Source organism: Crocuta crocuta, unplaced genomic scaffold (assembly GCF_008692635.1).
Source record: "Crocuta crocuta isolate KB4526 unplaced genomic scaffold, BGI_CrCroc_1.0 scaffold228, whole genome shotgun sequence".
Classification (NCBI taxonomy): domain Eukaryota; kingdom Metazoa; phylum Chordata; class Mammalia; order Carnivora; family Hyaenidae; genus Crocuta; species Crocuta crocuta.
Window position 1 is genome coordinate 2,883,208 of NW_027532820.1, and position 13,693 is coordinate 2,896,900.

Here is a 13,693-nt window from a genome sequence, read left to right on the forward strand (position 1 = left end):
CTGGCATATTACTTGCCTCTGGGTCATTTAACTCTCTTGCTTTGATTTTGTTCTATTCTTTCATTTGGGACATATTCCTCTGTCTCCTCGTTTTGTCTAGCTTTCTGTGTGTGTCTGTTTCTGTGTGTTAGGAAAAGTCAGCGACATCTCCTGCTCTTGAAAGCAGTGGCCTGTGAAGAAGTGTCCCGTAGTGCCCTTCAGTGCAGTGTCCTCTGTTCACCAGAACCTGGTGCTTCAGGGGGTGTCCTGTGGGTGTTGCCTGCACCCTATGATTGTGGCGGTGCCGATTTTGCCTTTTGTCCAGTTTTCTGCGATGGCTCTCTTGGCCTGTTGTGGGCGGGTTTGGTCCCTGTGCGGTCAGTGAGCCAATCTGGGGCCATGTTGGGTTTGTTTCCGGTCAGACCAGGCAGGCGTCTGTCAGAGATACAGCAGCCCTGAATGCAGGGCACTTTCCCTGAATGTCCCCCGAGAACTCTTCCTTGGTGGGCAGGACCTGCAATCACACCAGATGTCTGCCCCCAGCCCACTGCTGGGGCCCCAGTTGGACTGGTGTGTGTGGTCATCTTCCTCTCACCTGAGGGCTGGAGTCACGTTGGAGTGGCGCTGGCCCCTTTCAGGGCTCCTTGCTCACTGCCACACTTACGGCACCTCTTTGGATGGACTCCTGCCAAGGGCACTTGAGGGGGGCTATCTGCAGGAGAATGTGGGGACAGGGTGCCCTGTGTTAGCAAAGTTTTTCATTTCTGCCCTGGGAGGAACCCAGAGCCACTTTGGAGAGGTGCTAAGGGCGGGTGGGATGGGGTAGGTCCACAGAAGAATGCAGGGGTGCAGCGCACTGTTAGCAAGCTAGGCGGGGAGTGTTTGTGCTGCCCTGGTTCCCACAGGTGTCACCTATATAGGCTGGGGGGCAGGGCAGGGACGTGACACCTCTATATCCCAGGCAGTTTCCATACCGCTGCATTTATGCTGTATCTGAGCAGAGCTATTTGTTGTCCTGTCTCTGTAAGAGTGGGGACTCCATTTCCTCTCGCCCTCTGGCTCATAGAGTTGAGTCTGCTTATTTTTAAAGTTTCAGGTGTTCAACCCCACTGATGTAAGAATTCACAAAGTGAAGCTCCTCTGGTTTTTCAAAGCCAAAAGATGCAGGGGTTCGTCTTCCTAGTGCGAGTCCCCTGTGCCTGGGGTGCCTGGGGTGGGGTCTGCTCCTCTTTCTTCGCTGTATTTGAAGCGACCCTCCCTCCCGAGGACAGTCTGGAGGGTCCGTTTGGTTTCCTGACCACATCTCTGCCCTTCCTTCCCTTTTGGATGTGGCCTCTTCTCTGTGTTTAGCTGTAGAGGGTCTGTTCTGCCAGACTTGGGGTCGTTTTCTGGGTTATTTACACTGATGTGGGTGTTAGCTCAGTGTATCTGTGGGACCAGGTGAGCCTCAGACCCTTCTGTTTCACTACCTTCTCTGGAGGTCTCCGGCTGTGTAGCTATTTAAAAAGAAGAGCTTGGAAAGAATCAGAAAAAGAGGATTTAAGATTTCCCAATTGCCTCTTGTGTTTGTGGTACTTGACCTATTTTATCTCTTTCGATTCTTAAAATAACATCAGGAAGTGGGTGTTTTTCCCCCATATGAGAAATGAGGCATCAAGGCTCAGTGGGAGTGGTAGTCAGCTGCCCAAGGTCCAGGGCTTGTTAGCAAAGGGGCTGGAGTGCAAACCAGTGTGATGCCCCACTTGAATCCTGGGGAAAGCCTGTGCTGTATCATTAAGTAAACAAAGCAAGATGCAGAATTGTGTCTGAATTATGATTTCAACTACCATTGCAGTTTTAGCACAAAGGTTTGCATGTCTGTCTGTGCACCTGTGTGCACCTTGGTCAGTGTTGGGGAACCATGTGCTTCATTTTTGTTCTTTCCAGGATTTGCTCAATGAGTGTCTTTTGGACAAACAGTACTGATGGTCCTAAATATATTTTAAAGTTTTATTTATTTATTTTGAGAGAGACCGTGCACATGGGGAAGGGACAGAAAGAGAGGCAGAGAGAGACAATTCCAAGCAGGCTCTGCCCTGGCAGTGCAATGAGGGGCTCGAACTCAAAAACCGCAGGATCATGACCTGAGCTGAACTTGGATGCTTAACTGGCTGAGCCACCCAGGCGCCCTGGTCCTAATAATTTTCATACATTTTATGAAACTTCAGTAACTGGCAAGAGCCCCTTCCGGGTGTATTGTTCTGATAGGAGCCTGGCAGATTTTTTTTCCGACCTTTAGCATTTATTTATTATATAGCCAAATGAAACTGCAGCATTCCTTTGTTTAAAAAAGTGTATTTGGCTCATGGAGGATGTTAATTTGACAGCCAGCAGAGGAGAAGGCCGGAAGATGGAGAGGGCCACCTTCCCTGCCTCTGTGACATCTCTGAGCCTCGTAGGACCGGTCTGCATAGACAAATCTGATGACCCCAGGAGCATTTGGGAAAAAGTATTTGATTTCACAGTGCTTATAGATCACTTCTTTTCTTGCTTCATCTATGGAATAGGGATATAGCCATAGGCCAGAAGTTGGTGGAGTAGGAAAACATGTCATTTACAGCCTGGCCTTCATAGCTCACCGAGGCCATGGCCTGTCTGAGCGTAGAGAATGAGCTGTAGAGAGACCCCTGGCTCTGCCATCAGTACCGTCCCTGAAGAGGTGGCTTTACATGTGTAATTATGACATGCCTAAGTTGTGGAAGCATTGTGAGTATAATGAAGATAAATGTAGTTAAACATTCTGAAATTAAAGAAAAACGCACCCCGCCTTTAAAGAACAAATACATACTGTATTTTCTCTCCTTGTGAGTCTCAAAGGCATGACCAGGTTTCAGCTTCTTTCTGGCTCCAGAACCTTTCACTTCTTTCTTCAGAGTCAATAAGATCATCTTTTTTTTTATAACCTCTATGGAAATGAGTGGAAGGGCCCTCTGCTAGAGCCTTTATTCCCCATCCTTAGATGTCTAGACAGGAATACAAGAACATCACTGTTAGGCACTGTATTAAACGGAAGTAAAAAGCCCAGGATCCAAGAAGCTCACGTTCTGTTCTTCCTAGGAAGTGTCATCCTCTGGAGATGGGATCGGGGCCATGTTAGAACAATGCTTGTATCCCTTGTCCGTGAGGAAGATCTGTGGTCAGAGCCCAGGCGTCTTGCTGGGCAGCCTTGTTTCTCGGCCGCTGTTGACCGCTGTCCGCTGTGTCCCTTCAGGTTCCCAGATTCAGCACCTGACACAGGTGGGGATTGCAAGCAGGATTGGAGCCCAGCCAGTGGAAATCCCACCAAGCAGAGGCGGCCAGTATGGGGCACCAGGCTGGCCTTCCTACGGGGAGGATGAAGCGGGCCGAAGAGAGGCTGTGAGTATCTCGTGTGGGGTCATCACCGAAAAGGCAGACACAGTCACTTAATTTAGCTGCTTCTGCCTCTGCTTTGAGGATCCCTTTATTTTTATTATTTTTTATTTTTTTAATGTTTTATTTATTTTTGAGAGAGACAGAGAGAGTATGAGCGGGGGAGGGGAAGAGAGAGGGGGAGACAGAATCTGAAGCAGGCTCCAGGCCCTGAGCTGTCAGCACAGAGCCCGACGCGGGGCTCAAACCCATGAACCACAAGATCATGACCTGAGCCCAAGTCAGATACTTAACCGACTGAGCCACCCAGGCGCCCTAAGGATCCCTTTTTAAAACCTACATACATAAAGTTTTAACCTCCCTCACTTTTTTCTCCGTGAGTGTATTTTTGCTTGCAGTTTTTAGGTAGTAAATTCCCACCCACCCAGAGTGGGAGTGTATTGGCATTTAACTTTTTGGAAGTGTATCATTTCTCTTGAGGCAGATTTTGGGCTTAAAGTAGTGAAGTTTTGAAGATAACCTTTAAGAAAATAATAAAAGTGGTATGCATTACAGAAAATCTGGACAGAGACCTATAAGTAACAGCTACTTTGAAATTTTTTCCAATGTTTTATATTGTGGTAGAACACACGTAATATAAAATTTACTATCTTAGCCATCCACAGTTCACAGTTCAGTAGTTTCAGAGGCATTCATGATGTTATACAGCCATCGCCCCATTCCATCTCCGTAGCATTTTTCATCTTGTAAAATGGACGGTGTGTGCTCGTTAGACACTGAGTGCCCTTTGCCCCTCCCCCAGCTACAGACAAGCACAAGTCTGCTTTCTGTCTCAGTGATTTTGACTTGCAAGTAGTGGATTCGAACCTGTAGGTGACTCAGAACTGGACTTGATCTTTCGTGTTACTGCTGTGTACACGTGCATGATCTCACATACCTATGCGCTCACCGTTTATGCTTTGTTGTGGGCTAATTAACATCATTTCCATTATGAGCCCCACGAGATGTTTCTGCCCTAAGCTCACAGGTTGGGGTATTCCAAGGCACAGTGTTTCTTTTAGAGGCTTCTCCTCACTTTGATTGCTCCTGGGAAGGAACAGAGTCAGTACGGGCACAGGTGATTTCCACAAATGATTTCCTCTGTTTTTCTCAAGACTTTTACATGCATTTACATGTCTTTCCAGCAGATACACTCAATTCTTCTCATGGCCAGATGCTTCTACTATTCAGAGAAGAAAACTAACTCCAGAATATAATTTTCTTCTACCAGATAGGCTGTTATACTTAGAATCTCAGGTATCTGCTTGACATTTGCTCACACCTTTCTTTTCCTGCCTTCATTGTGCCCGGCTTATTTTCTTACGGTCCTTTGGGTTTTCCTATCAAATCTAGCGCTCACTTTATACTGCCTCTTTTATCACTATTTGGAAACGTGGAATCTAGAAATATTCTAGAACGTGAATGCCATGTTTACCATTAGGCTTATTTTTAGCATAAGTGAAACCATAGATTTAGTACTTACGGGGACATCCAAAGGGAGATTATTCACTGAAAAAGTATGAAAAACATCACTGAAAAGTATAATTCTGGTCAAATGAACGCCAAATTTATATTATGCAAATATGAGCAAAGCTGTTGTGTGTCATAGTACAGATAACTATTTTAAAATGTTTATTTATTTATTTTGAGAGAGAGAGAGTGTGTAGGGAGGGACTGAGAGAGAGGGAAATAGAGAATCCCAAGCAGGCTCTGCACTTTTAGTGCAAAGCCTGACATTGGGCTTGATCCCACGAATCAATGGTTGGACCCTCAACCGACTGAACCACCCAGGTGCCCCAGTGCAGATAACTTTTTTTTTAAATGTTTGTTTATTTTTGAGAGACAGAGAGATAATGTGAGTGGCAGAGGGGCAGAGAGAGAGGGAGACACAGAATCTGAAGCAGGCTCCAGGCTCTGAGCTGGCCATCAGCACAGAGCCTGACACAGGGCTCAAACCCACAAACCGTGAGATCATGACCTGAGCCGAAGTCGGATGCTTGTCCGACTGAGCCACCCAGGTGCCCCAGTGCGGATAACTTTTTTAAAGAAAAAGCTCTGCAGAGCAGTCAGTAGACACACAAGTGAATAAAATGGAAAATGCTCTTGTGACCTCATGCATGTCCTGAGGTCCCAGCATGTGTCACACACACACACCCGCCCAGAGCTCCAGGCCCAGAGCAGACGCAGTTCTTGTCAGGCCCGTTGCAGGCAGTTGCTCATCTCTTCCAGGTCTCACATACCCTCATCTGACCTTTCACCTCCCCGGGCAAGGGACCCCAGCTCTCCAGGTCCCTTCCTATCCTCCCAGTGGGCCACTTACCTCCACACATGGAGGCCCAGAGACTTGGCCAACCTCGTCATCCTTTCTGTCTGCCTTTAAGCAAGTACTTATTAGGCACCTGTGAAGTCCAAGGGTTTCTTTATTGTACTGCTCCCCCTCCAGTACTTCTTCCGCAGTCTCTACATCCCATCTCGGGGCCTTCTTAGGCCCAGGGTGTGTGGGCGGTGGTCAGAAATCGTCCTGGGGGCACGCCTACCGCCAGGGAATTTGACCTTCCCTCCTGTTCTTAACACGGGAAACACAGTAACGCTTGCCATGTTCTTTCAGGCGCACATGCTTGGCCACCAGGAGTATTCTTCCTCACCGCTCTTCCAGGTGCCAAGGACTTCAGGTAGGGAGCCCTCCGCTCCTCCCGGGAACCTGCCGCACAGGGGGCTGCAGGGCGCGGGGCTGGCCTACGCCACCAGCTCCACGGAAGACCTCCAGCCCGGCCACTCCTCAGCTTCTCTCATCAAAGCGATCCGCGAGGAGCTCCTGCGGCTTTCCCAGAGACAGACCACCGTGCAGAACTTCCACAGCTGATCGGCCCCGCCTTGCAGATTTGCCAAGTATCTGCTTCCCGTGGAAGCAAGACTAAATGGAAATCAACTGAGTGGGTGTTTGTTAGAGGATGTGCATCTCCTGGGCTAGGCGCCCACGTAAGGGAGCAAATTGCAATTTTAGAAGATGCCATAAGTCACATGACAGCTCATGATGCTTTTAATAAGTTGGCGAGTTTTTGACCACTTGGGTTTCAGTTGAGATTTATGTACTTTTGGCCAAAAGCCAGCAGCACTTCATGAAGACAAGCTGTAAGACTAAGCTAACAAAAATCACTAAATTCATCTCCTTTTTAAGGGTAAAAGATGGAAATGTGTAGCCGGTATAGGGATTGATGGAATCAAGCGTTTCCGTGGGAAGATGTGATTCAGGCTGGTTTGTATGATGAACTTGCTGCTTTGTTTTCTGAGAAAAGAGATTTGAAGACATTTTATTAACAGCCTGGTTTTCCTCCTTTTCTCCATAGGAACTTATTTTAATAGTCAGATTAACAACAAAAGTACTAAGACTGTTTGGGAATTTAAAAAGCTACTAGTGAGAAACCAAATGATAGATTGTAGAGCCTGATGATTCCAAATGAAGCCATCATCTGCATTTTTCCTTCTACTTCTGGTGCTACAGCTCCGAGGGCCCTTTCACCTTTATGTCTGTGAAATGCAAACTTTGGCTTTTTCAATGGAAGGATATGTTGAGGATTTCATTTTGTCCTAGGGAGGGGGGAAAAAGACACAAAAAAACCTCCCAGCGCGGGGAGGGGTAAGGTTAATATTTATTTGGTTATTCAGAATACATCTCAAGGTTTAGATTTACATTCTTAATTATATTTGCCGTTTAATTAATTGGGCGCATGTGACTAGCAACAGCATCCCATTTCAGCGCATGCCATCCTTAAGGTCAGTCTGGAGGAGGAGGCTTTCAGGAGGTCATAACTGAACCTTGCACTTGGCTGATGAGTTGCTCGCCAATCACATTTGAATGCGAAATCTTCCACGGGCAAAAATTACTTATAAAAACTCCGAGGGCCAACGAAATGTTACTCACGAGTGAGTGCATTTGTAGTAATCACGTTCTCTGTGTTCAAGACCCGGAAATGAAATGGAGTTTGGTCCAGCCTCTCTGTAATAAATCAAGAAATGTAAAGAGGAGCTTTGAGGGACCACAAGGGAAAGGAGGGAGTTGCTCCCGGTTTCTGATGTTATCGTGCACGACCGCTGAGTGACTGTTAAAACCATCTTACGTACTTGGGACCTGACAGAGGGTGTCACCTTTCTTGAGATTCACTCCTGAAGTCAGCATTCCCCCGCTTCCCAGATTAGAGTAAGGCACATAGTAACATGGGCCGTTCTGCTTTCTTGTATTTGAGTGAAGCTCAGAAGAAAAACAGCTAACTGGTTTCCACTCTGAATCCCTTTTTATTAGATCAACTGCTACTTGTAACTAACTGCAAATAAACAGGCAGAATTCAGGACCCTGAGGAATCAAAGTCTGCATCAAATTTTAAGAACCCTGAAACCACCGAAATAGGTTTCCAAAGTGTAATCCCTGAGGTCCGGAGTCATGTTTCAGCGCTTCCTCTTTGAAGCCTGTCAGACAGTCTTAGGATATAGGGAATGTTGCTGCTGGGAAAATAAATGTAGCTTTGGTCCCTGCTCCTCTGGAAGAGGAGGGGTGCAGGCGAGGAAGTCTCTCAAAGATGGTAAAGGACTGGAAACCCCTTTTCAGGAAGTCCTCAAAGGCTCCTAGGAGTGTGGGAGAGAAGACCCTTACTAGGCTTGATTTCTTACCTCTCAATCTTGGTTAAATACCAGCCTCTCCCCAAAATGGAGGAGTATCTTTGCATATGTCACTCAGAATTACCAGGTTTCCTGAATATGTTAAGAATTTCAGATATCTAAGCAGACTTTTAGTCGGGACACCTCACAGTGAGTTCAGATTGTGTGACAGCAAATGGAATAAACGCAGGCCCCCATCTCCTGTTCTGCTCAGTGTCGTGTTTGCACACAGCGTACTAAGAGTTGTTACCTCCTATGTCCATCACAGAAGCAGGTGTGTCTTCTCCAGGGGCTGCAGTAGTGATCTGGAAGCCTTTCGGATGAGCATGAAAGGATTCTACGTGTGTTGTTATGCTTAGAATTGATACACTTTTAAGTGAATGTCAAGACCAAAGATGACATCTGATAAGCGGCGGTGCATGGTGCGGTGTGAGCAGGCCCGTGGGATCATGCGCTCGTGAGTTGGTTATAAAGCAGGCAGAGTGCCGTCTGCTCTTGTGTTCTGTAAACACCTGCAACAGTCTTTTGTCACCAGACTAAGTGTTGTGGGGAGCACCTCACCCAAATGGGTCTCCGGACACTCAGTTAACGTGATCTACTGAAAAAGAGAGGTCCTCATGTCGATCGTGTGTGGCCTTGGAGTTCTAAAATGAAAAGTTAAATTTTGTGTCTATTCTGTTTTCCTACTTCGAAAGTTCTAGTGGTAATAAAGCAAGCTATAAAGTTGAGTCACAGTTTGAGAGAGAGTTGGAGAAATGATCCTTTTCAGAGTCTACTTTGGCACCAACGTGCTGTGTCAGGTCCCTTCCTGAGCCTCTTTTCCTCATCAGCCAAAGGAGAACAGACCTCCTCTGCCCACCTCCCAGAATTTCTTGTTTCGAGAGTCACATGTGATCATGTGTGCAAATGGCCTTTGAGGAGGGATCACAAAGCTCGGTGAAATGTAAGGTATTATCGGTATGATTGCACTGCAATTGGATGGTCGAGTCTGCTGTCCTCTACCAGTGAATGAGTTCACAGGGACGCCACCAGAGCAAAACCAAGGGCTCCGTGTGACTCTTCTTACCCGATTTGCTTTAAATTCACTCCCTTTGCCATTAATTTCAGAACAGTGTTTATCAAACATCTTTCTGCTCCTGATTTTTTTGCTGTTTTGCAGCACCAAAAAAGTCAACGTGAGCCCTGCATTCTGAGATCCTAGAGTCCAAGTCAGATAGCACAGATGGGTATAAAAGACAGAAGATGCAGATGCATAATGTGTTGTGAACATCAGAAAGGTTCATTGAAAGCACACATGTGCATTGGGTACTCAGGAGAAGGGAAGTTGCACGTTTGGAAACCATGGGATTCTGGGGAGAGGCCCACTTGAGAAGCTACTGTAATGAAGACGGGGGAGCTGGTGAGAAGGCAAGGGAAGAGGTAGGAGCAGGCCTGAGGAAGAACATAGAAAGTGGGCGAAGCTGTCAATGAACATAAACTTGATCTGCTGCAGTATGAGGACAGGATCCCTAACTGCACCGTGCACGGAGTTTTAATAAAACAAGAGAAAGAAATGGGGCTGGGAGAACTTATTTGCAATAATACAGCAAGAAAATGGCTAAGTCTGCAAAGAAGGTCTATGCAGCAAGAGATCCAGTCTGGAGGAGGGAAGAGAAAGGTACCAAGAACTGCTGGAGGAACCATTTTTAAAATGTGAAAATATTGTAAGGATTCCACCAAGGTTTATGGCTTAGAGCAGATCTCCGTGGTCGGCCCTTAAACCACATTAAATCCTTTGTGGAGCATAGTAGGTTATAAATAAGTACATTCCACTTCTTTGTAGCTACCTACACAATTGTCTCCAGATTTTATATGATTTAAGAATATGTTTTGATTTTGGTGGCACATGGCTTTTGAGCAGCAGACTAAGTGGGTTTTGCCAACCAGGTTTTTCAGGGCGTGAGGACTGTGGTGCAAAGCACAGGTGAAAGGGGCACCTGAAGGCTTTGGGCCGAAACAGGTAATTCTGTGCTTCATGAGCCTCCTATTTAACTGTGTACAGGGTCAGTGTTTGCTGTATTCGCACTTCTTAGTGCTCCAGTGGCCAAACCAGTCACTCGGACACCGATTTGCATTTGCAGTAATTCACACGTTAATCATTAAATGAACTTCCCGTCCCCTTTCATCCTGGATTCTTAGACATGAATGAATTTGCTGGTTGAAAGGAAAGCTGGTTGAGGTTCTGGGCAGGGGAGAAGGGGGCTTCCAGTCTTAAGTACCACACTAACCTCCGCTCGAGGTGAGCTGTAGCCATTCCATTTCTACCTCCAAAGCCAGTCTCCAGAGCCTGCTTGTCCGCATTTGTTCCTGACAGGAGGGCGAGGGATCTGCTCCTATACCTGCATACCGACCATTTGATCATAAAACGCATTTATATGGGATGGTAACTTGAACTTCATTTTGACATTTAATCCAACACATTAATGGATATTCTTGTAATAGTTGAGAGGGGTTTTTAAGAGCAACTGCTGTAATGTACTCATAAAATGTAATAGGCTCACACTTACTACCTAATGAATAAAGGGTGTGTATATTTCAGGTTTGTTTTGATAGTTTTGGAGGTGACTTTCAGTGTTTAGGACTCCTCTCTCTAGTATTGAAAAGACTTGAAAACTGAAACTTCACGGTACGATCCTAATTCCATGCTTGTGTGTGTTAACCGTACATTTGAGAATTTATCTTAAGAACACGCAGCAGCATTGAAATTTAGGAAAAGCATTTTAAATGCCTTTGGAAACATGAAACAAAGTTAGGAACCCTCAAGCGAGAGAAGGAATGAATGTCTTAAGCTGAGGTGGTCTAGTCCAAATTAGTTTCCCACAGGGTAGTTAATGCAGGCTCCTTGCTTTGCCTTTCTTCCTCTGGGTTTTTCTGCCCTGGGGCCACTTCACATTTAAAGAAAGAGTGGATAGTAGAAGGGACAGAGATAAGAATTGGAGGGATTTGAGTTGCTCGGTCCTTGTTTCCACCGGAACTTTCTGGACAATTTGGAGCATCCATCATGAAGGGTCTCATGCCCCAAATTCAACCATTCATGACTCGACTCCCTAAGTGTGCAAGTTAGGAAGAGCACAGGGCCAAGTTCAAGCCAGGCACCCTGTACTGTTCCTCTTGTTAATGGGGGGGAAAGAAGGAGGCTTTCACCAATTAACGCACTTGCTCTAAGCACCACCAGAGGGCTCATTTCAGGAAAGGGGGTGTATGCTCAACTTAGCCCTCCTCCAGAGCATCTTTGGGGAGCATGGAGATTGGGCTCGTTACCCTTGGCAGGAAAGGTGGCTCAACAGAGCCGCTCTGGGATGCCTGCTTGTCTCCTCCTACTTTGTCAAGGTCCATGTTCCTCTGACTCTTCCTGCACTCTCCTTCCTGGATTGTGAGTGATAATGTACGAAAAATATGCAGAGTAAGTTGAAGTCACTTGTGGCATCAATACTGCAACTTGAACTTGACAATCATGGTTTGCTGGTCTCAAACGGGCACTTAAATTTCAGTGTGGGTATATGATTTAGTAATTGAACCTTCCCTTCTCTTTGTCGGTTATGTTTCTACCCTTCAGTTAGCTGCACTGTTTTCTAATGTGCTGTAGAGTTTTTGAAATAATTTATGCAAGTGTTTGGTTTCCATGTTTACAATTTATACTGCTTTCCTAGCATTTTAAATGGAAATGTCAATAAATGCTATGAATTGGTGTCAAATGATATTTTTCTGTTTATTTCCTTTGTAACATGATCATTTTTCACATTTGTGAAATGCAGTGGCTGAAGGAGATGATCTTTTCCTCTAATTTTTGTGTCCCTGGTGAGAACACCTATGACTTTGATTTTCCAAGGAATTAAGTGGAAAGTAGTCGTCAGCCTATGGACTTCGCAGAATTGTTCTCACTGCCCTGGGCTGGGGTCACTCCCTTCTACTCACTGTGTTTTGTACCAGTCAAATTGATGCTTGCAGATTCATTTAGGAATTAAAAGATTAGGACTCTACAGTCTGGAAAGGTAAATGAAAAGATCCAAGCCTGCACAGTCTTGAAACGTAATAGGGTCAACCTGGAGTTGTTTATGAAACCCAAGACAGTAATGCCTTGAAACGGAGGAAAGCAAAGGAAACAAAATGCCGTAGAGCATAACAGCGAGATGACATGTGGAAACCTGGACGGGATCTTGGAGCAACAAGAGCAAGAACAAATGACATTAGAGGGGAAAAAAACCAGTGTAATGCAAATAAAGTCCCCAGGCTAGTCAGTGGTGGTGTGCAAAGGCTAATTTGTTGGTTTTGCTAACTTCGCAAAACTTTACGAGGATTACTAAGACTTCTCTTGATAATATCAGTAAAAGACATGCAGAAACATTCTATTTTTACAGCGTCTCTTGAAATCTAAAATCATTTAAAAATTCTAGAACAAGTTGGGTACAGATGAAGCCCCTAGGCCCCATGCAGAGGCTCATGTGAGCCTTCCGTGGGCACCCACAGCCCAGCACCTGCTCAGGGCAGCCAGCTCTGGCTGAAGTTGGAACCGCGGTTAACAGCTGCAAGTCTTGGCCAAAAATAAACCTTCACGAAGGAAAAGACAACCAAAAGGAGAGCTGGGACTTAAAACTCAGAAAAAGACTAGTCGGAAAGAGACCTTGAAGCATGTTTCACGTGATTAAGAGGCTTAATGTTAAAAAGAAAACAAAAGCCTGGTAAGCAACAGAACAGAGTATTATGAAAGTTTAAGCACATTTGACAGAACAAATATTAATCCTTGAAAAATAAAGGAATTTTAAAACATACACGCACACGCACAATGGCCAGATACTCTGGTGTTTTCGACATAGCTGAAGAAGCAATCATTGTGGTAGTTTTGATTAATAGATCCTTATGTTTTAATAAACGCAGCTTTAGATTAAAAACAAAAAGCAAAACACAGGGTAGACTAACTGACACAACTCGTTCCCCTAAGACATTTTATATGTTCTGCCTGCAAATCACTTCAAAACTATACAAGTACTTAAGGCTTAGAAGAAAGGTCAGGCTGGTCCCACGCACAGACCCTGAACACAGAGTTGGCATGAATATGAATTTAAACTGTAATTGGTGTTTCTTTTCCCTCCGCCTCCTCTTCCATATTGCACCTGCCAAGCATAGCTTGAGGTGAAAAGAAAACCAGAAACCGTGGCAATACCAAGAGAGAGCCTTTGGTCCAGTGTCTGAATGAGATAATCAAATTAATGAAACGTTTCTGTTGTTATTGGACCATGCGCTATTTGTTTAGTGACTTTTTTTCTCTCAAGATCTCCTGAACATTCCTGGCAACACCCTCCTGAGGAAAAAATGAGGCTGGTGTATGCTTGATTTCTCCCATGTTGAGGACTTGAAGTACAGCCCCAAGTCCAGGTAACCCACATTTGTGTAGTTCAGTGATTTTTTCTTGTACTTCTGCCAAAGGATACCATATAGAAGTGTGAAACAGAACATATCTGGAAAACTTACTGTGACTTGTTTTAGAATGGCTGGGTCATGGATGGTTCTATCAGTGTCTTGAAAATTCACAGTAGTGTAAATACTTAGGTTTTGATTCTATGAAATGATGATCTACCTTAAATCAGTGGTTTTC

The 13,693-nt window shown here is 45.3% G+C and overlaps 1 protein-coding gene across 1 annotated transcript in view; it reads left to right on the forward strand.

Annotated features, from left to right (window-relative positions):
* Positions 1-11,800, forward strand: part of KIAA1549 (KIAA1549 ortholog) — a 91,519-nt gene extending 79,719 nt beyond the window's left edge. The window contains exons 19-20 of the mRNA XM_077781081.1: positions 3,230-3,375; positions 6,017-11,800. Of these exons, the coding sequence (XP_077637207.1) occupies positions 3,230-3,375; positions 6,017-6,271 (401 nt within the window). The 3' untranslated portion in view covers positions 6,272-11,800. The remainder of the gene's footprint in view (positions 1-3,229; positions 3,376-6,016) is intronic.
* The last annotated feature ends 1,893 nt before the right edge of the window (positions 11,801-13,693 follow it).